Source organism: Pelobates fuscus, chromosome 13 (genome assembly GCF_036172605.1).
Source record: "Pelobates fuscus isolate aPelFus1 chromosome 13, aPelFus1.pri, whole genome shotgun sequence".
Lineage (NCBI taxonomy): Eukaryota > Metazoa > Chordata > Amphibia > Anura > Pelobatidae > Pelobates > Pelobates fuscus.
This window is the reverse complement of record NC_086329.1, coordinates 55026706-55050950: the sequence shown is the minus strand read 5'-3', so window position 1 is coordinate 55050950 and position 24245 is coordinate 55026706. Positions and strand designations below refer to the sequence as shown.

Sequence of the window (24245 nt, the reverse complement as noted above, 5' to 3'; positions counted from 1 at the left end):
GGGACAGTTTGCTCGAATCCCTTACAGAAGCATTTCAGGGCGCACAGATAGCAAGGAGAGGCTGTCTCTAGCGTTTAAAACTTTTTTTTTTTTTACTAAATAACTTTATTGACAACATTATTTGTGACATGTTCGTTGTCACTTACTCTGCCTGGATGCACAGTGATGGCTGTTTTCTGGCACTCCATGTGCTTTGATAAGGTTTTCAGACACCCTTGCTAACAAAGGCTTCATTATTATTATTATTTATATAGTGCCATCAGATTCCGTAGCTTCATCAACAATACATGTTTAAAACACAATACCTTTCGTCTCTTAAGTTTATAAAATCTGTATGTTTCTTTATCTTCTCGAAGGATACTATTATTATTTTATTATTTATATAGCGACATCAGATTCAGTAGCGCTGTACAATGGGATTATAGAAGGGAACTGGTGCCAGCTTTGCCACCTTTTTCTTACAATAGTCCAATGAGCAGGCAGTCATTTTAAATGGTTACCCAAACCACCATAATCATTTAAGTGATATTAAGTGGTCATGGTAGTAGGAATCTGTATTTGCAATGCTTCTGCTGGAAGCACCGCACATACAGAGAAATATGCACCTCTCTGCCAGGGGCTAATAACCCACAGCACAGATGACTTTACAGTCCTGGGATGCCTAACGTCAATTCTGTACATAAAATACATACTTTGTCAGAGCACAGTGCACGCTGGTAGCATATGACGTATTGAGCTTCTCTCTTGCACCTCTGAGCTGGAGAAACTGTCCAATCACAGCCTTCTCTATGAGGCAAAATAGTAGTGTCCAATAGGACATTTTAAATCAAACCCCCTAAAGATTTGGTGTTACCCTTTAACCCCTTAAGGATCAAACTTCTGGAATAAAATGGAATCATGACATGTCACACATGTCATGTGTCCTTAAGGGTTTTAATAAACTTTGGAACATGTGATGTCAATGGCTCAAGGGAACTTAATCAGTTACTCTAACCACCATGACCACGTCTACTTTTAGAAGTGGTCGTGATGCTAGGAGTCTGTATGTGCAGCCTTTCTAATTGAAACGCTGCGTATACATAGTACTCTGCATGTGACTAAAAATGCTCCGGGCTGCCTAATGTTAATTCTGTACAAAAATGATATCTGTTGTCAGTGTGCTCCCTCCACATAGGGTACAACATCCGTGCATTTTTGTTTTCTTAAAGGGACTCTATAGTCACTAGAACGTAATGTAGTTGTTCTGGTAAGTATAGTCAGTCCCTGCAGGCCTTTTGTTGTAAACACTGTCTTTTACGAGAAAAGGCAGTGTTTACATTAAAGCCTACGGACACCTCCAGTGGCCACTCCTCAGCTCGCTACTAGGGGTGCTTCCTGGGGCAGTGCTGCACACACTGTGACATTCAGCGGAAACGCTAAACTTTCCTCATAGAGATGCATTAATTCACAGGTTTCTTAACCTATGGCTGATTTTCGTCATGTGCATGGTGTATATTATACATGGAGGGGGAGACATAGATGGAAGGGGGAGGGAGACATGGATGAAGGGGAGGGGGATACATGGATGGAAGGGGATGGAGAGCAGAGACTAGAATGGAAGGGGGAGGGAGACACGGGAGGGAGACATGAATGGAAGGGGGAGAGAGACATGGATGGAAGGGGGAGAGAAGGAATTTAATGGATGGGGGATGGAGACATGAATGGTGCGGGGGGAGATAAGGATTGGAAGGGAAGGGGGTACATGGATGAAAAGGGGGAGGGGGACATCACGGGCAGAGACATTGATTTAAGGGGGGAGAGTGACATCGGTGGAAAGGGGAGAGACATAATTTGACGGGATACATGGATGGAGGGAGGGAGACGTGGGGGAGATACATGGATGGAGCGCAGAGAAACATGGCTCTAGGGGGGTCAGCATGGATGGGAGGAAGAGACATGGATGGAAGGGGGATAGAAGTGAGCGGAGCGGATTGTGCAGCCACACCTTACCCTGCCAGGTGATTGCAGAGGGACTAGGGAGCGGATAGTGCAATTACACCTTCAGTGTGACACCTTACCTACCTTGCTGAGACTGCAGTTTGCAGACAGAGCAAGTGGAGTGGACACTCCAGACAGTATAACTACTACTGAGATAGTAAGTAACCCCCCAATTGCAGTCTCCATACCCTACTAGATTCCGTTCCACCCAATTGCAGCCCCTTACTCCCGTACTACAGTACCAAACTGCCCTATTATACCCCTATCTCTCCAACAACAGCCCCTAGCCCTCCCACTACAGACTCTATCCCACCAATGTATACAACAGCCTTGAAACACAACTCGGGAAGAGGAGCAAAGCCAGTGAACCACTCATGGACAGCTGTTTCGTTGTTAATGCAACTCATCAGCATGAGGTTGGTTACTGGCTTTACTCCTCTTCCTGAGTTGTGTTTCAAAGCTGTTGTATACAGCAGACACCTACTCCAAGGAATCCATGTATAAAGTGAAATTATGAGGCAAAAATGTGGTTCTTTGTTGACCTCATTTGCATATGCCTACCCAGAATCCCTTGCAGTAGTGAGAAGTGAGATTTCTGTGGGAAAAGCAAGTCTTATGGCTTGACTGGTGTGTGTATTTGTGTTTAGCAATGCATTAACTATTGAACTAGATAGATAGATAGATAGATAGATAGATAGATAGATAGATAGATAGATAGATAGATGATATTCAGTGGTAATTTCATCACAAGTGGTTAAAATCTATGGACTATGCTGAGAATGATACGATGTTATAAATCTCAGAAAGAAAAATTAACATTAAGCCTACATAAGTAAGTCCGTTACATTTGGGAGAGGCTGACTAGATTGACTATTGCACATTAATCATTCACCAAAGTCTTTATTTTTTTCTCTGAACAGTAGTAAAATATTCTGTAACTCATATTAGCTATAAAGCTATTATCATCTAATTATGGCTAATTATCCAATTCTCGAGTCTCTAAATCCTTTGCAGCACCACAGGGAACAATTGTATAGCAGTTTTGCAATGTTACATTTTAATATCTCTATGCAATGAGATAGCAAAAACGAGAGACTCAGTGCAGGCTCCTGCTGTGGGTTTTATGTCATTATTGAGAAACAATATGGGATGTATTTAGCATTCACAGAACAATCATAAAACTATTTAGGGTTTTTAGCAAAGATATCTTTTTAAAAGATAATTTGAGGTCCTAATGACATTTCATAGGGTACAAATGTAGTAATATGCATGTTTCATTACACTCATTGAGGTGATATCTTGCCCGATTTACCCAGCAGCAATGCGGACACCATGAAATGGATGTAAAGACGGTGAAAAGGGGGCTAAGAACCTAAAAGGTAGAGTCCAGAAATGGCAAGATACAGACAGAAAAGACTTAGGGGTAAGTAAGGGCAGAAATATTCTTCATTTGGACTCCATTGTAAATACACAGGTAAATATATAAGAAGTGACTGTAACGGAGCTCCCTGTAACCCGACCGGTTACCTCCGTTAAAGGGATTGCTTCCTAGCTGCACTGGGTAGGGGACCTAGCTCTGCTCACTCCCAGGCACTGGATGGCACTCAGTACTGGGAGTTACAGTCCTTACAAGGATTTATCCTTTCTTCCCTTCAGTAACTGGACGAGACCGAGTTCTGGAGGTACAACACTGAAAATCCAGGTAGGGAGAACAGTGATTATGGCCAGTACCTCAAAAGTGTCCCCACCAACCTCAAGGACCCGTTCATGGAGTCCCAGTGCGAAGACCCCGCAAGGGAAGCGTCCCCTTTCAGGATACGAATGCTCCCCCTGGGTGGTGTTCGCCTATACGAACTGACGGCCACCCAGGGGAGCACTCATTAATTACTTCCCTTGTGGTTTCACACCTTTGTTGAAGGTGCGAACGTTCGGATTGATCAGTGTGAACATTCTAATGGGGTACCGGGGTGGTCCGCGTTCGGGAGACGAATGGGTTCCGTTCGCATGAGCTCTACCGAATGGTCAACAGGGCACATTACACGAATTACATAGAAATACATGGGAAAACACAGTGGGAACACACAGTGCAAGGGACAAGCACACGAATAAGTAGTGGGCATGGTACTCAGTGACGTTGGTCCGTCACAGTGACCATTAATATTAGGAGTGGAAATGGCCTATCAGTAGCTTGAAGAAACACAACAACGGTGGGCCATCTTACTTTACACAATGTGGCATGAAGCATTGTGTCTTAACAGGAACATCAAAGAAGGGGCTAATTACACAATTACATTGGGAGTCATAGTCATGCCTCACAAAACATGTACGGAGGTATGCACTTTTTAAAAAAATCTTTATTTTTGACGTGCATAGACATCAATCGCAAGTGCATCAAAATACATAGAAATACAATTGTATGGCATTCGAGAATACTGCAGGTTTTTTTTTTTAGATAGCGTAGTCACAAAGGCTAGACATACATGTCTAAATAATTAACTAAGCTGAAGCCTTTAAGCAGAGAGGGTAGTGTAAACTTCTGACTATAGAAATCTGACTATAGAACGGTGTAATGATAATTTGTCAGTGAGGAGACAACATAAAAACACTGGATAAGTCAGGCTGAACTAACTCACAAAATGATTGAAAACATATGAGAAAAATGGAAAATCATATTGTGTAACACTAAGGAAAGACCTTTGGATCCCATGTGAAGGGTAAGGGAGGTGGTGGAAAGAGAGTTATCCCCAACGTTGAAGCAGGGCATCCTAGAAAATATTCCCAGGCCCCACGTAGTGATCAACCAACCCCTTCTATTAGCAAGGCACAGTCCCGTACATTCGGACATATTAAGTGAAGTTTCTTATCGAGGATCCTGCAATAAGGTGATCTTTTGATGTGCCTTTATCCTGTGGACGATTGTAAATGCAATGTTATTAAAATGTTGTTTAAATATAATACTGTTTTGCACTATGTTTGCTATTTTATTCCCTTAGATATATGGTACTGAGAATACTGAATTTGGAGTACAGAGGATTCCAGCTACAGTGATTTCTGCTCTGCCTGCTAACTACGGTACTTACCTTTGTTAGAGCAACAGTCCACTATCTACCACATGGTGTGTTATTGTATTACACTATTTGTGATATTTTGCGATGAAGATAAATATGGATGTGGCTTACCTATGTTATGAAGAGTTATGACTTTATAAGGACTAAGGACAAAATCCAAATTTGTAAATATTTATAGGAATTTAAATGGGGTATATTTTGTTGTAGTGGCATTCTTCAACAACTGTAGATGAGAGCTTTGTAAAATATCTTGCAGGACTGCTTTTCCAAAACGTGTCCAATTAAAGGATTATTCCAAGCATTGTGACTAATACAGTCCGCTACTACGGCCTGGTAATGGGGATTTTGTAACAGTTTGCCCTCTTACCTGGATCTCCACCAGGCGCCGAGGGTTCTCCAGTGACCAGTGATGACATCTGACTTCTACAGACTACAGAAGCTGGAAGCCGATCTTGTCAGCCATTCTTTGGCTGAGGACATCAGCTGACTGCTCTCAGCTAATGAAAGCAATTCTGTGCATAGGAATATGCATCAAACTGACATTAGGCAGCTTGGAGCACTTGTTCCAGGCTGGTTAATGAGGCAAAGTTATTTATTTCCTTGTGTGCAGAGTTTCCAAGTGAAACGCTGTTCTTATAGATTCCAAGCACCATGACCACTGAAGTGGCCATTGTGCTTGGAGTAACCATATAAGAAGTGATGGGTTCGGGAAGAAATTGTCTGCATTTTGTAACTTCATTTTCAAACCTCATAGTAGTTTAGGATTATTATTTGGGATTATGCGTATACATGCAAACTGTGCCTTGTGCAATTGGATAATTTCTTACTGGACTAATTTTTATGCAGTTTTGGTATATTCCCTTTCCCTGCCATTATAGCATATCCATTTCCTCCAACGGGATGGAATTATGTCTCCCACAGACTAATCAAGTCACACAATTTGATTGTATGACAGAGGAGTTGCCCGTTGTCTTTTCAATCACTCGACAGAGAGTCTCTGTCACATGTTCTCAGGGAGGACACATGTTTAAATTTGCTCATGTTGCACTTGCTGTGAATTACAGGGTATTTAAGCCTACGCACAAGCTCTTAAACAGGGATCAGCACATGGGCAGCCTGTCATTTTGGCATGCATGAGTGCCAGGTGATACTAACTGTGTTACAGACATGCCCGCACAACAGACCCTCCACCCTCTGGGTTAGGAAACCTGCAGGACAGATCTGCTCCAAAGATTTGAGGCCTGCAATTTGAACAGAAAGGAAAGGTGCTGTTGTAGTAGTATGCCATTGGCACAGCTTGCATTACTGGTACTGTAGCCATGGGGTGCATTATACATATCACGCTCCTGAGGTGTTTTTGTATTAGAAAGAATGCCCTGGAGTAGCATCATTCATGCCGCTGCAAGTACATTTAATAATGCACACAAGTTATGCTTTATGCCTTATACTAGAAACAATCTTGAATCTTTTGAACAGGGACCCATATTGCGATTTTACTATTGAATACTTTCACAAAATAAGACAAATGAATAATATTAGTAGGAGAAAAAAAAAAAAGACGCATCCGCAATTTGAAGGATTTGTTTTGTATACCTTAAATAAAAAGGAAAACTGAGATAGCTGCTAACCTGTCTCAGAAAACTGCAACTGACAGTGGCAAATTTTTTTTTGAAATAGGGTGTATTGTTGCATTTTTTTGTTACATATATATATGGAAGAACACGAAACATTACAGCTCCCTCGCTGCCTCTTCCTCCATTCTCCCCCAGTTGGTCACCTCCCTGGGGGCGCAAGGGTGGTCAGTTGGCCAGCTCTTGGTGTACCCCTCTGCTTGTGGTGCACGTACCCTCTGGGGAGAAATCTGATTGTCAATATTTAGTCAAGAAGAATTTTCTTCCCCTTTTTGTGGAATAATTAGAAATGGCTACATTAGGGAGGGGGTGTGTGTCTTCTTTTCAATCAACAGCATAAAATAATGGGCTTCACGGTTAAGCCTGATTAACTTTACCACGGGATGAGAAACTAGGCCCTAGAAAATGCCTTTTTCCCACAGCTGTCAAAACATCAGATGACAATTATATACACATGACACAGTGGTCCCACGTTTGTCTTATGGGCTACAGTTCTTCCACACTCCTAGACCCAACAACTGTAAAGAAGGTGGTGTATGCATCCTTCTCTCCCATCAATGTACCTTTCAACCAATCTCCCCTACCACTGCCCTATCCTTTACTTCCTTTAAAGTTCACAATGTCCACGTATTTAAACCCACTCCTTTGCTATCATCTACCCCCCCCCCCCCCCCCCCCCCCCCCGGGCATCCTAGGCTATTTATTAAGGACTTTCCTTCCTGGCTACCTCACTTCCTATCCTCTAGCACTCCTTCCCTTATACTTGGGGATTTCAATATCCCAATCAACAACCCCAACTGCACTGATGCCTCTCGTCTGCTCTCTGTAACCTCCTCCTTTGGCCTCACGCAATGGTCTAATTAAGCAACCCATACAGTGGGAAACACTCTTGATCTCACCTTCACTAACCTCTGTACTGCCTCTAATCTCCGATATTCCTTTTCCTTTCCCTCTATCTGACCACCATCTGTTAACTTTTGACATCAGCACAACCAAGACCAAACTGACACCCTCGGCACATCAATATCACAGAAAACTACAATGTCTTGACCTAGAGTGCTTCTCCACTAACCTCCAAACTCTCCTTTTACCTATCTCAAACCTCACCTGCCCTAGCTCTGCAATCTCCTTCAACAATTCCACCCTCTCCTCTCAACTAGAGATCATGGCACCTCCTACACTTAAACGCATCAAGCACCCCCAACTACAACCTTGGCACACAAAGCTGATTCGATACCTCCAAAAATGCTCCAGAACTGCTGGAGAAAGTCTCACTCCATATCTGACTTTCTCCACTATAAATTTATGCTGCGCTCTTACAGCTTGGCTCTTTCCTCTGCAAAAGTAAATTACTTCAATACCCTCATGACCACACTCTCCCGTGAACTCAAACTACTATTTCACACTTTTAATTCTCTTCTTCGCCCTGTTGCTCCTCCTCCTCCTACCGACTTAACCGCCACAAACTTTGCAACTCACTTCACTGATGAGATCTCTACAATAAGGGAAGAGGAAGAGATCTCTCATGTCGCTCCTTCCACTTATAATACTTTCCCCAACCTCACTTGCTCCACTGTTCTATGTTTATTCGCGACCCCTACAGTGGAAGAGGTTTCTGATCTACTGCAGTCCTCCCGCCCCACCACCTGCTCCCTATTCCCTCATATCTCATCCGTACTCTGTCTCCTTCTCTTGCTTTGCCTCTCACTAAAATTCTTAATCTCTCCCTCTCATCTGGCATATTTTCATTACCCTGCAAACATGCGACTGTAACCCCAATTCTAAAAAAGCCCAACCTTGACCCTAACTCCCTGTCCAACTTCCGCCCTATCTCGCTACTGCCTTTTGCGTCCAAGATCCTTGAAAGACTTGTGTATGTGAGATTGACAGACTTCCTCAAATTCAATTCTCTGCTCTACCCACTTTAGTCTGGTTTCCACGCTCAGCGCTCTGAGGAAACGGCTCTGACCAAAGTATCAAATTATCTACTCGCTGCAAAATCTCATGGACACTACTCTATCCTAATTCTCCTTGACCTTTCCGCTGCTTTTGATACTGTTGATCATCAATAGTTTCTTCTCATCCTCCGTAATCTCGGTCTACGAGATATTGCTCTTTCCTGGTGCTCCTCCTACCTCACCCAACACTCTTTTAGTGTTTCTTTCTCTGGCTCTGCCTCTTCCTCCCAACCTCTCTCTGTTGGTGTCCCCCAAGGTTCAGTCCTTGGTCCCCTACTGTTCTCGATCTATACTGCCTCCCTTGGTAAACTCATCAGCTCCTCTGGCTTCCAATATTACTTCTATGCGGATGACACAAAAATCTATCTGTCGTCTCCTGATCTCTCCCCGCCCCTCTTGACTAGTGTCTCTGACTGCCTCTCTGCTATTTCTAACTGGATGGCTGCCCACTTCCTTAAACTTAACTTGTCTGAAACAGAACTTCTGGTCTTTCCTCCCTAAAGATTTGCTACTCCCATCTCTGTCTCCCTCCACGTAACCTGCCTAGGTGTTGTCTTTGACTCCGACCTCTCCCTCACCCCTTATGTCCAGTCGATCGCCAAATCCTGCCGCTTCCATTTCAAAAACATTGTGCACATCCGCCCCTACTTAACGCCAGATGCGGCTAAGGTCCATGCCACTGTCCTCTCTCTCCTTGACTACTGCAATCCGCTTCTCATTGGTCTTACGAGCTCCCAACGAACCCCATTGCCGTCTATAATGCTATAATGAATGCAGCAGCGAGGCTAATCTTCCTGTCCGCCCGCACCTCCCATGCCTCATCCTTCTGTCAGTCCCTACATTGGCTTCCCAAAAGATATAGGGCTCAATATAAAATTCTGGTTCTTGCTTTCAAATCTCTACATAATGCTACTCTCACCTATCTCTCCTCCCTGATACACAAATATGTCCCATCTAGGCCCCTACGTTTTGCCGAAGACCTACGTCTATCCACTGTTCATACTCCCACCTCTGATGCTCGGCTTCAAGAGTTCTCTAGAACTGTGGAACTCCCTTCCCTCCTCCGTTAGATGCTAACCCAGTCTCCACTCCTTTAAAAAATCATTAAAAAAACACTTCTTCATAAAAGCGTATCAATTAAACTGTTAATAGCTCTTGACTGATTCCTCTCATGCAACTGTCATTAGTTTAATACTATCCTTACATTTTGTGTCACTATACCCCACTCCCTCTAGCATGTAAGCTCATTGAGCAGGGCCCTCAACCCCTCTGTTCCTGTGCGTCCAACTTGTCTGGCTACAACTACATGTCTGTTCGTCCACCCACTGTAAAGCGCTGCGGTATTTGTTGGCGATATATAAATATAATAATAATACTAATAATACTATCTATTTACTGTGTTGTACATTCAATGTATTCCAAAAAGCTCTTATGGTTATGAAATACTCATTTTGTATGTGGGGGAGTGGCTTTAACCTTTACACCTTTTTTTTTTACTTGTCACTCAATTAATACGTTTTATTAAAACTCTCCAAAACACACAGGCTGGTTACAGGGCAGCTATAGCTATGGTAAAATTTTAGCAGTCAGGCAATGGCGGGGCAGCGCAATGTGACGTCACGTCTCCGGGGTCCTGAGAGCCAGGCGGGAATGCAGCAGTCGGATTGAATGGGTTTTGTTTACGATGCGATAGTACGTTCAGTGGACTGTTTGCCCGAGTGTACTGAGACTCTATGATCCTGGATGAAAAGGGGGGGAAGGTTTATTTAGTAGAGTTGTTTGTGGTCCTCAGGAGCCATGAAGCTGCAGTGTGAGGTGGAGGTGATTAACAGGATGCTGCCCACTTTCGGTGTGAGGAACCGGGGCAAAGGCACCAGGGCTGTCCTGTCCATTGGAAGACATGAGGACAAAGGCTCAGGGCAGAGAGCTTCCATCTACCTGATGATCTGCACCCTGAAAGACAAGGCTGGCTCCAGATACAAGGCAAGGAAGCCTTAACCACCCTGTGACCAAAAAGCCATAAGCCCACCTGTTGTAAAACTGCAGGTCTTCTGAAAGTTTGCCAAACTTGATAAAACTGGCAAATTGGCAAGGAACGTGTAGTCAACAAAATGGGCTCTATGATTGAAAGTAATGTGGTCAGAACGGTGACTAATAACAATACTGTAATAGTGCTGCATTTATAGGAGTGTAGTTTAACAGTGGTTAGTTAATCAGTACATGGTGTTAATATAAGATGAAAGTTTTAGGGTTCCTCCCAGAGAATTGTGTTTGTACACAGTGAGTAGCTGCATTCAGAATAAAATGCACTAAAATACTACAAAAGCTCCAAATAAAACACTAAATTAAGAAATTATCCTTAAGGGTATACTACTGTATCCATTCTTTTTCCCAGCATGTGCCTTAAACGTTTCAATTATGTGGATGATGGATCCTAGTAAATGCAGCACTGTTACAAGTTCACTGTGATGATCAGTATGTTTAATTGAACACACTAAACCATAACTCCTATAATTATTGTATTAGTACAGTTTTGTGGTGTATGTTTTGAAAGGAGTGTTTGGAGGCAGTATATCCAGGTTTTGTCAAACTGTTGGAGAGGCTTGGCAAAAAACAACAGATCACTCAGTACCCAGAGCCAAGACTCTGTCTTTTCACATCCTCCCTCTTCTGTTCAAATTTTAATATCTTCTTTTAGTACACATTTTGACAGCTAATGAGGAATTTTACTAACTCACATTTGCCCAATAGAGTGTCAGGAACCACATATTTTACACTAACGCACTGTGCCATTCATCCCCTGTATCCCAGAGATTTTTTTGTGCTGCAGAGAATGTCAGACAAAACTGGCATTGTAGCATTTATTAACCACTTCTCATAGTACAGGTGAACAACTGAGCAGTGACAGCGATATAGTCAGCAAAAGCTGGATGGCCAATTGTAACAGAGCTCCAGTATTCCGAACCTCTGCTAAGAACTTCTCCCTGAATCCGCAAAGTAGATTCTGATTATAGCTCTCACCCAAACATTTGCCAACACTTTATTGAAGAAAGTACAGGTATACAGAGACCCCCAGCATGGGGTCTCCATTGACACATAGTAAGCCTGCCCTGGGAGAGGATTTTGACATACTCTGCTTAAATTATTTGTCTCCAGTACACGGATGTGCCTGGCATAAATCTACTCCAAAAACACATTGAAAACATTAAGAACCCCGACACATGTGGTATCCCTGGTAAGCTCATCCCCGAGCCCACACACACACAAATATATATATATATATATATATATATATATAATTTAAATACAATATTTAAAGGCATCCTGCCAACACGGCCACTTCAGAGAGACAGAAGTTCCTCAGCAGAATATTTTGTTAGCTCTCCTGAGCTCCTCAGATGATACCTCTATGCCAATGAGCTACGTCCTTTATTGTAGGGCTTAGCCCAGGAGCACTAACAGGGACATGATAGTTGAGGTGGGGAGCCGTGTAATGCAATCCACAGGTAAGAAATCAGAACCTTCCAAAATGGTTTATTTTAACTTATATTGTCCTTTACAAAGAATTCATATCAAACATTTGCTGACATAGTTGATTGATTATGGTTTCTCTAGTGAAACCAACTGGATCCAGTAACCGATGCAGTGGTACATTCCATTGTGCAGCACTATGGAATATGATTGTGAAAAATTAGGCAGCAGAATCATATAATTCATAGTTTGCAATGTTTAGATTGTTTTTATTTTATTTTATTGTTTTTTTTAGAAAAATACAAGACATGGATTAGCACAGCTAGTCTCCAGTGAATAAATCTGTAATGTTGACCTCTTGCTTCTCTCATAATAGCAGATAAGGTGGAAGCTCTTAGGCATAGGACATGTTTGTTTTGTTTTTTTAAGCTTTATGTTTTTGTTGATTTTTGTTTTGGTTTTTTTTTCCCTCCAGTTGCAAGACAACATAGAGCAAGTGTTTTCTAAGTTTGTACAAGAAGGAAAAGCTACAATTCGATTGAAAGAGCCGACGGTGGATATATGTCTCAGTAAGGTAAGATAATAATAGGTAAACTGCAGGAAACTAACACTCACCTTATTACTGGCTACCAAGTCAATACTTTCTTCCACCACAAGGTGGTGGAGGGAGGCAGAGAAGACCGGTGCCCATGGGACAGCTTTGGGGTTAAACCATTCGAAAATTGTTTAACCCCTAAAGGTAACAAAACATCCATTGACTCTAGCTCCTATAAAAACTTATTTGAGATAACGTTTTTATTAGGTTAAAGCCAGCTGGTGGGTGTTCCTTTCAACTGTCTAGATTCTGTTTTACCATAAAAATGAAAAGCTCAGACATTGTAAGAATAATTGCTCTATCAGAGTTTTGAGGATGAGAACTGGCTGAGAAAAAAATTGCAGAAGTCACTTAATTTTAAATTTTAAATAAGACTCTAGTGAAAGAATGACACTAAACTAAGATTGGTTAAAAAAATGGAATGGTATAAATCTAGTTGCTTAATTAAAATACACAAGAAATTCCATCTACAGGTCATAATGTTATATCCATATACCTGTAAGGAGAGACCTTCCAAGGATTCTGTTTGTCAATGATCCATTATCTCCGAACAGACACACAAAGAGTTTATATTCAATGTTAACACCACGATGACGACTGGGTAGATAAGATAGCCTGCCAGATGTTACCATAGCCTTCACCTTTCTATGAAAATGTGCAGTTCGCTCTGTGCCCAGTACAAACCCATTGTTGTCATATGAATGTGTGCTGTTGTGGCACATTGTTCCTGCTTGTTATTCTTTTGCACAAGTAAAATAAAGAATAATAAAAAAAAAAAAATACACAAGAAATTCGATCCTCTTACTGTGTGGTGGAATACAGCCTGTTTTGCTTGCATGAAACCTTTACAGGGAACCATTACTTCTCTAGAAACAACACTATATATCTTGGTTACAGCACAGATGTTAATTCAGTGGTGTGGATTTGTTCATTTAAGTGTATTGTTCAAAACTGTATATATAAATTGGGAAATTACCGTAGTAAAGATAATGTTAAATATTTGACGTGGCTACTTTATTCTACTTTCGAAAGGAGCAACGTTAAAGGCAACTACTCTGTTAGTTGTAGCTAAACACATTCGTACATGTGTGCATTACACTTAATTGCCTGGTTATTGATATTTATTCACCTTCAGCGAGTCTTTAACATGATGTAAACTGTATACTGTGATATGTTAAAATATTGGTGTTGGAAGGTAAAAAGTAACATTATTTTTGCATTGCAGGCAGATGGATGTGTTCTAAAGAATTTTATTTCTACAGTGGGACTGGCACATAAAGGTACAGATGTCACTGGTGTTTCACTCTCACGTTTGATACCAGCGAAGACTTCTGAAATCGAAAAGCCAAGAGCCAAGATGTTTATTACATGCAAGAAAGATTACCCCATCACGACGTGCTTTCCTTATTCCCTGGAACATCTTCAAGTGTCATACTGCAAACTTGCTCGGGTAGACATGCGGATGCTATGCTTGAAGAAACTTCAAAAACTAGATCTTAGCAACAACCATATCAGGAAGTTGCCCAAGACGATAGGAGATCTTGTGTGTCTCCAGGAGTTGAACCTACAGCATAACTTCTTGGAGTCTTTTGATGTGTCCCTGTGCATCTCCGCTTGGGGAAACACTCTTACGTCATTAGACTTGAGTGAGAACAAACTCAAGGCCCTTCCTGTCCAGTTTGGGCAGCTCAAGGAACTTATTAACCTGAAACTTGATGAGAATGAACTTGTTCAACTGCCATTCACAATTGGGAAACTGAGCAAGCTGCGTTTTTTGTCTGCCACCAAAAACAAACTGCCTTATCTCCCTAGTAGCTTTAAAATGTTAAACCTTGAGAAGCTAGATCTGTTTGATAATCCATTTGAGAAAGCAGAACCCATGGTTCCAGATATTCATCTAAAGATGCCACTGTCCTTACTGGAATGTGCTTCAAGAGTAACTATCAATTACAGGTAAGATTTGTCAATAAAGGTGGAACTGTATTATGGTTCCATTTGACCTGTTTCATTTATTCAAAGATTGGCTTATAATTTTAAGTTATTTTTATGTTTTCTTTAGTGTATATCCATGTACATCTTTTTGGACATCCTGGCTCATAGCCTGATTTAGATATGTGACATGTATATTCCTTAATATATGGGTATATGTGATAGGTACACTAGTGAAGATTAAGATAGTAAGAGGAGCACTGGTCTATGGTGGAGGGGTCGGTGTTCAGATGCGGTCAGTAAAGGGGTTGCTCTTTTTAGGGTCAAGGTAGACACTTTTGACTAGATATATTTACAAAGTTGTAAGGGCAGCTGAGTAGCTCCTAAAAGGAGTTTGTTGCAGAAGTAGCGGATATAGAGAGCAAAGACAGAAATCTGTGCATGGAGAATGGTTAGAGGTCGTGGTTATGGAAGTGAGGGAGTGGAGTGAAGAGGACCAATGTAAAGTAAATTGTGAGATGAGGGAAGAAATATTTGAAAATGTTAATGGGGAATATAGACAAAGAGTAGACTTAAGCTTATTTCTATAAAATATTAGAACTTAAAGGGACACTATAGTCATCAGAACAACTACAGCTTAAATGTAATTTTTCTGGTGAGTATAATAGTTACCTGCAGGCATTTTCATGCAAACACTGCCTTTTTCAGAGAAAATTGATGCTAGGGACACCTGGCTCAGTTCTGCACAGTAGGCAGCTCTGCATGGGGACGCTGAATTTACCTCATAGAGATGCACTGATTCAATACATCTCTATGATGAGGTGCAGATTGTCCAAAACTGCGTTTTGGCCCCACCCCCTTGCCGCTTTCCCCATGGGAAACCATTGGATTGGTTAAAAATCAGCAATTCTGATGATGTCACCAAGGGTGTGGGGCCAGTGCCGGCAGACCAGCACGGCGCTGGTAATAAGGTGCATTTTTCATGCTTTTAATGTGCTATTGAGGGGGGGAGGTTAGCCAATGGTAGTTTTTGCACTATAGGGTCGGGAATACCCAGGACATGCTTGAAAACTAGAGAAATCTCAATGTATCTTTCCTGGTAAAATATTTTATAAATAAAATACGTGTGTGTTCCTGACCTTATAGTGTTCCTTTAAAGAGGATATATCAGAGAGGTAAAGGAGAAGTCAGATAAAGGAAGGGAAAGAGAAGAGTGATTACAGAATTATCCTGTGTAGTTTCCTTATCCAGGTGTATGTATGGCGCATGCATACACAGCCAGTAAAAATTTTACATAATGTGTAGAAAATTAAGGGCAATGAATGGCTGATGGCTGTTTTCCAATGGGAATTGTGATTATTTTCTTTAACCATCCTAAGAAAATGCAGTTGTTAGCCAGCTGTACATCATGGTAAATCTATAGGAAAAACATCTGGATTCTCATGCTGAGCTGCTGTGCTTGGATAAGCCTATACCCATAACACTTTTTGTTTATTGTGGCTAAATATATTGATATGCATATTTGTTTTTTTCAGTTAAAAATCTGAGTATTTTACATTAACGAACCCCATGGAATCGATGCGGGCCTTAGTCCCACTTCTGTCCAGTTATAGAGACATATCAGGTTACAAAGTGAATATGGAGAAGTCCAGTGCTTTCCCTTTAGATCTTTTGGCGACGGACGCGGCACACATTGGCAACACCTATAAAAATTTATTTAGGATTAATACTTTGGTCTATATGTATTTGTATGAATATAAAACTCACATAAGATAACGTTGACAAGTTATTATAAAGGTTTAATTATGGAACTACAAGACTTTGAACAAACATTAATTGATCCGTTAATTAAAAGGTGTTTATATATACCTACTGTCCCCCTAAACACCTCATCTTGAAAAAGCTCAATCTAACGAGCGAAACGCGTAGATCGTGTTTTTGGCGGGACTTTTGAATTTGTAACGATCACAGCAGTATCTGGAAGCCGGCGCTCCTGGGAAGGACCGATTTTAGTGCACAGGACCGGTTCTGAATAATCAGTATCCACGGAGCGGTAACATTCAACTCTTCCATTGACACTCTGTTTGAATCTTGCTTTTACTGTGAATCTTAGAGATAAGCTTCACAATATTTTATTGTAAGAGTTTCTCCTATGGGTTTTTTTTTATATGGGAAATAAAGTTGTAACATTTTTACGCTATGCCAGTATCTTTTCTATTTTAAGGTTTGGATACGTGCAAAGACACAGATTTGACATATATGCTACTGTTACAGCAACTAATCCCTGCGGACTTTTGAAAGTGCCCTCAAATAAGACTGGAATTGAAACTCTTTATTGAATAGATATTTTCTGTGCTGAGCCCTATGTTAAAAAATAGGGGTATATTCACTAAGCGCTGATACATAGTTTGTTTTCATTTTTGTCCTATGAGATGTTTTAAAACTTGGGAAGGTTTTTATTGTATTTCGCAGCTTTTTCTATTTATTCTTGTGGAAAATTGAGTTTGGGGCATTGTCCTAGAAAGTTCACTACATTATCTTTATCTTGCGCTCTCTATACTGTGTGTTTTACCTATAAAATACGTATAGCACCTAATCAGATCAAATATTTGGGGATAAATCTCACTACTCATCCAGAGAAACTGTACTAAGCCCACATATTTCTTCAAATATATCCAGATGTGGGACTTTGCGAGCCTACCCCACATTAGAAAGGTAGCCCGTACGCGGCCTAGCTAATATGAACAAATATGCGATGCTGAGGCATACCAGAAAGGATTGATTAGCACCATATGTTCTCACCTCCGCTTCACTACAACGGACTGTTGTGAATTAAACTATACCGATCGATGAGAGATAGGAGAGGTTTTGGAGGGCATAGATTGGCAAGACATATGGGAGGCAAATAGTAAAATGTCCATGTGTGTAACAATGCAGGAACAGGCTTTTGAAACAATGCTCAGATGGGACACAACACCAGTTAAGCTATATCATATGCATAAAACCCCGACTGACCTGTGTTGGGAACTGTGTGGTGGCAGAGAAACATACCACCAAATGTGGTGTTGCCCAATAGTGACCGCTTTCTGGAAGGAGGTAGGGACGCAGGCATCTCAGATATTACACAAACACATTAGCGTTAACACATAGGTATTTCTATTATCTAAACCTAACGACGGTTGGATGGGAGCAGAGACAGCTCTTCTCCACAACATCACATTAGGGCCTTGGCTCGGACTTGGCTGCAGTCCACTACCCACCTTTGGCCCCAGTGCTCCATAAACTCAAAGATAACTGTGGTGGTCTGCCAGAATATCACTGCCACGGATGCCCTTTTCCCAATACACAACACGAATAATCCCAAAGGTAAAAATATCACATGAGCCAAGACTTAATGCTGGGAGAAGACTGGTTTATTGGCAGCCACGGGGTTTCTCACACAGAAAATGCAAGGAAATCCCTCCCATGATCCTCTGTGCCTGAGATAATTATTGGATACACATTGCTAATTATATTTTCTCTCAGGACAGAAAAATCGAACATTTCTTAACCACCCCAAAATACATGGAAACCCCACAAAAGTCACATCCCCGGATAGACTGGATCTGGGTGAACAATATATAAAAATATCACCCAGATCCGTTCGGTAGTTTTGGATCGCCATCGCGGGGAAGTTCTGACCGGTCTGCCACAAGGTTGAAGCGCAAAATAGTTCCAGGGAAATTGTGGCAAAAGCCGGTCTCCGTTCGTGGGGTTTTGTACGAAAACCACATAAGGTGAATGAAAGCAGGTTCGTGTAGAATGCTCCCCGTGTTCGTTAGTCTGTAACTCCCGAACCCCGTTCGTATAGGTGAACTGGAACGGGTCGTATGTCCATGGTGACCGGTGTTCTCAGGAGTGCCTGGCTAAAATAAGTTCCAGGCACTCGAAGACCAAGTCCCGCTGCCAGCGTTCGTTAGACAAACTGGCCGCCATCCATTGTCCCAACCACGTGCGTTCGCATGCCCAAAATGGCGGCCACCCAGTGGAGCATTCTATTATTTCCTTTGAGGTTTTCGTACAAGATACATAACGTTCTAATTGGTCTTTGGGGTGGTCTTGGTTCTGGAACAAAATAAAATAGACTAAATAAATGTAAGCACGAATCCAAACAAACAAAAGGAGCCGAAAGTGTTATTCCTTCACAATAACTATTTAATGGAAAAATTAACAGCGCACGTATGAGGTACAATAAAAAAAGTTTGATCGGGTTTAGGAACTGTGTGAGACCTATTTGGGGGTGGTGCGAGGGGGTTCAGGGGCTCGAGACGGATGATGGAGTGTCGTGCCCCGCTGTGCTCCATTCCTAGGTCCCCATGCTGTTCTGTCTCGCTGCTCACTGTGCTGAGATAAATTAGGAACTGCACTCAATCCCATTATTCTGAACCAGGGTGCAGCCAAACTAGGACCCAGCACCAGGTCCCCAGTACAATATGCAGGAGACAGAGGAACGTTTAGGCACTCCAAGGTTCAAGAAGGCAAATTTATTAGAACCACATGACCAATAGGAGCAACGTTTCGACCTATAAAGAACTTATAGGTCAAAACGTATCTGCTGTCTGTCACGTGGCTCTAATAAATTTGCTTTCTTGAACCTTGGAGTGCCTAAACTTTCCTCTGTCTCGCTGCTCACTGTTGTCCCCTCCTTCTGCCCCTGCTTGCCTCCCTGGTGTGCCCTGCTGACCGATACCCGGAACTCTTCTCATCGTGTTACTTTCTTTGATTCTTTTCTGTCCTCTCTTCCTTCCATCTATAATGGGACTACCAGTATACACTTCTTACTATGCTAGTACTCCACACTGGATTACGCATCCAAGGAAAACTACAAGAAAACCAGTGTGTCTAAAATAACAATACAAGGTGATATACCAGTTGATAACACTAGTACTGTTAGGTACTTCCTGCAACATAATGCACTTCTGTTGCTGGCTGGACAGCACTTAAATTTCTGTTCTATATAACTTTCCCAATGTACAGACACATACACTTGTACGACTAGAATTTACTTTTAAACCCTTAAGGACCAAACTTCTGGAATAAAAGGGAATCGTGACATGTCACACATCATGTGTTCTTAAGGGGTTAATGTCCATCACCAAGTACTGATGATCAAGGTATACCTATCGCAACTATGTTATGTCTGTTGTTGTATTCCAACAATGTAACATATTCAACAGTCAATTTCCATGTTACTGAAGAATGTAATGTTTCATTTGAAGATTCCGCCACAAGTGGCAGAAATAATAGTTAAATAAAATAAAAAATTCAATAAATATTTGAAATCTTTTAGTTGCTGGTTCAGATAAAAATGACGTGACTTTGAAAATTATGAAATAATCTATATGTTTCTATAATTTCTAGACTCTTTAAAAAGTGTTATATTTTTCTCTGTTCTTTTTCAGAATTCCGCACAGTCCTCATATCCTTCCAGTTACACTCTGCCAAGAACTCTCCATGGCAAAAACCTGTAACTGTGGCCGACCCTGCCTGAATTCTTTCATTAAAGTGATTGTTCTAATGAACCTTCATCAGGTGTCGCAGACGGTGGTTCTTGTGGACACTATGGGAGGTACAGACGCTCCAATCGTCTGCTACTTCTGTTCTCTCACCTGTTACTCGCAATTTCTTGACAAATATCTGCAAAGTTCTAGGATTTGAGATAAACCCAGAACATTTTGGTTATACAAATTATCAGTTTCTGCTTTGCTTCCGTCTAGTAGAGGACATACAAGATTTACAGCGTAATTCACTAAATGAAAATCCAAGGTGTATGCAAAGTGACCTTTAAATTTAAGGTCAAAATAGCTGAACTAGAAAAAGTCAGCAATGCTTTCAGTTCAGCTACTCTGGCCTTAAATTTGAAATTCACTTTGAATTCTCACTGTACTAAATAACTCTGTTAATGTCTGTGTAGGATTGTGAAACCATGGGGCACTTTGCCTGTGTTTCATTTGTCTGGATAAACAGGTGCATTATAAGGGATTTGCAGATGCTGAGATTGACGCTTTATTTGATAGTGAATTCTACATATTCTTAGATACTGTTATCATTTTGTTAGAGGGAAAACACACACTTACGAGATAATTTACTAAAGTGAGAATTGTCAGGAAATCGTAGTGAATTTCAAATTTAGAGAAGCTGAAAAGGAAGGATAGCTGACAGCAGCAATGTTTCTAGTATGGCCTTCTGGACTCAAATTTAAACTTCAACTAAATAACCGTGTTACACATCTATGCGCTAAACAGTGAACTGTATTGTGTTGACCACAAATCTGTAAACCTTAAAGCCAAATAGGTTAGGAAAACTAATATTTAAACTGTCACTTTTCTAGACGTGATTTACTCTTATTCACTTGCCACAGTAAAATGCTACTGAAATGTTTACCAGAGTGAGCAGGGCAGCACAGTTTATTAAAAAACAAAAAATAAATAAAACTCTCCTGGTGCTTTGTGCCCATGGGTATCTGGAAATAAAATATCCTGTGAGTGCCAGACACTCCTGGTTAATTTGCATGGTATGCTCTGACTGTGCCAGGACAGCTGACAATTCTCAGTCAATGTATACGGTCTAAACCTGGTAATCCTGGTAAACCTTGAATCAAAAAAACTCCGAACTGGAATGTGCATGCCTGACATAGCAAGGTAAGTATCAATACATTCAAAATAATTTGAAAGTTAACCGTTGAATGGCTTCCAGTGGCCCCGGGCACCATATGCCACGATGTTGTACTTAGTGGTTATGGTGCTTGAAGTATTCCTTTAACAAAAATAGCAACAGGTTGCTATTTTCATATGACATTTCCACAGTTTTGGTTAAATGTTTCAAGCTGAGTAACAGAATTTTAATATTCTTGATTACCAAATTACAGTAATGATGTAGTAAATAATATTTATTATTAGTAGCACTTTGCTGTTTAGGTGAATTGTACTGTGTACAACATTTTAAATTAAAACCCTTTGCAGGAATTGCTGTGGCAGCAACAAAGTCACAAAAGTCTGCATAGAGCACAGCGTGGAAAGCTACTCATGATTAGATCATTAAAGCAGTTTTGTCACTTTAGTCTCCGACACTGCCCTAGCCTTTCTTGTGGTCCCCTTGCCTACCTAACCCAGCCAATGCTCAGTGAAGATCCCAGGGACTACTGCTACTTACCATTTTAGCGTCCTGGCTGTCCCGCCATGCACGGCGCCACCATCTTGTTACATATACTATTGTGGCACGCCTCTGCCCTCTCTAGGGCCTTTTTGTTACGCACATGCATGACCAGTTCGTCCAGACTGTGTGAGCCTCATCGATAGCAGGAGGTGACACGATGCTGGAAGGAGGTACGAATTGGCAACCGATGATGTTGACAAACAAAGTGGATTTTGATGAAAGCTCCACCTTTTGTCAGCCTGCCATTTCTAAATAAGGAAAAGTAGCCCTATTCTATTCTATAAAACACAATTTCAGCAGGGGTAGGGACTAGGCTACTCAGACGGCACAGTGGAGGGCTACAAATGTAAAAAAATAAAATAAAAGTCAGAGCCACTTTAAATATAATTCTTCTAATATTTGCTTGCTGTGAAATATTTTTCCCTCAGGCAGGATAAACTAAATTCATTCCAGGTTTCCTTTAACCTGACTGCACAAAGGCAATACTATAATAGTTAATATACTGGAACTGTAAGAGGTGCTATCATCCCTTTAAATAATATACCAGGTGGCAGCATAGGTGTGGATTGTGTGGTTTTGTTTTTATTTTTCTTTCCTTTCTTTCTCCCTCTATGAATGAAAAAGGATACATTCTCATATCAGAATTTCAGTGCTGAGGCTGTTGTAGGCTTTTACTGTTTAATGCAAATTACTTTGTACTGCACTAAATGCTTTAATTGTATGCATGTTTTAATAGATAAAATGTTAGTTTTTTTGTTTTGTTTTTTTGTCTAATTTTAATAAAGTTTAATTTATATTAAACATGGTGCCTGGAGTCTGCATGTGAAGCGTTTTGCTTTGAAATGCTGCAGATAAAGAGCTTAACCCCTTAAGGACGGAGTCAAATGTATACATTCTGATCAAACAAAACCTGCAATTTGCACTATATGTCTGTTCAACCAAAAACTTTGAGAAATTAAGAAATGTTATTTTTAGAGTATGGCATGTCATTTGAACTGTGAATGTCATAATACTGTTAGCTTTTATTAAAATACAATACAAATATTTGTATTTAGCTGTGTCTCACGAGTACAACAGTACCCCCGATGTACAGGTTTTATGGGTCTTTAAAAATTACAGGGTCAAATATAGCATGTTCCCCTTTTCAGTTTATACACATAAAAATTTACTAGATTGGTTATGTTGCATTTGAGACCGTAAAGCAGCCAAGTTATGAAAAATACCCCCATCATGGAATACCATTTGAAAAAGTAGACAACCCAGGGTATGCAAAATGGGGTATGGCCAGTCTTTTTTAGTAGCCACAAACACTGGCCAAAATAAGCGTTCATATTTGTTTGTTTGCCTTTTTCACAGATAAGCTGCCCTTTCACAAATGATATCATTAGCGTTATATGTTTTACTGCTCTAAAACACCCATATTTTTGCCGAGTAATGTCATATGGATATGTGGATATATATCCCTTTTGCCCTGCAACCCCACCAGAAAACATCTGTAGGAGTGTTCCCCATTCTGAATTGTTTTAGAGGAGTGGTATATCACCTCATGATCGTCTTATATAACTGTTCTTGTAAAGTCACGCAAATAGTGACTTTAGCTGCTGTCTCCCAGATCCCTTGCTTTTCCCCACCGTCTAACGTCTGTTGTAAGTCTTTTTCCCATTAAGTAACATAAGTGAGAGTGTCTTCGCCTCCTTCGGGTTCAGTAAGTTGTGAATAGATGGTTGTAATCGGGCCTTTTTGAGGGGTTTCCTTCATGCAAAATGTTTTGAAAAATGTCAATGGGGCTCTTACTGCTGCACATACATGGTGGGGTTCATGCAAAGTTCTCTAATCTGTGCAAGTTGTGCTGACAAGTAGTAAAGGTGGAAGTTAGGTAACCCAGGCCCCCTCTCCCCTTTGGTCGGTAAAGTATTTGTCTGAAAACACTGTTCGCTAGAGGAATTTTTTTGAACCATGCAATGTAAACATTTAAACATAACTCTTCTAATATTTGCTTGCTGTGAAATATCTTTTCCCTCAGGCAGGATAAACTAAATTCATTCCAGGTTTCCTTTAACCTGACTGCACAAAGTCAATAATATAATAGTTAATATACTGGAACTGTAAGAGGTGCTATCATCCCTTTAAATAATATTTCTTGGTTATGCAGCCAGGTGGCAGCATAGGTGTGGTGTGTTTATTTTTTTCTTCTTTCTTGCTCCCTCTATGAATGAAAAAGGATACATTCTCATATCAGAATTTCAGTGCTGAGGCTGTAGTAGGCTTTTACCATTTAATGCCCAATACTTTGTACTGCACTAAATGCTTTAATTTTATGCATGTTTTAATAGATAAAATCAGCACTGTGCCGATATAGGATTGTGATGTCCCGTAGCTTGCCGGTCCTATTTTTTTAAATTGAGGTCTGTATGCTGCAGTA

The 24245-nt window shown here is 40.9% G+C and overlaps 1 protein-coding gene across 1 annotated transcript; it reads left to right on the top strand.

Moving 5' to 3' along the window:
* The first annotated feature begins 10205 nt into the window (after window positions 1-10205).
* Window positions 10206-22553, top strand: LRR1 (leucine rich repeat protein 1). Its single transcript, XM_063439541.1, has 4 exons — window positions 10206-10617; window positions 12581-12679; window positions 13926-14653; window positions 20071-22553. Exons 1-4 carry the CDS (start codon window positions 10432-10434, stop codon window positions 20324-20326), a joined length of 1269 nt encoding a protein of 422 aa, XP_063295611.1. The 5' UTR covers window positions 10206-10431; the 3' UTR covers window positions 20327-22553.
* The last annotated feature ends 1692 nt before the right edge of the window (window positions 22554-24245 follow it).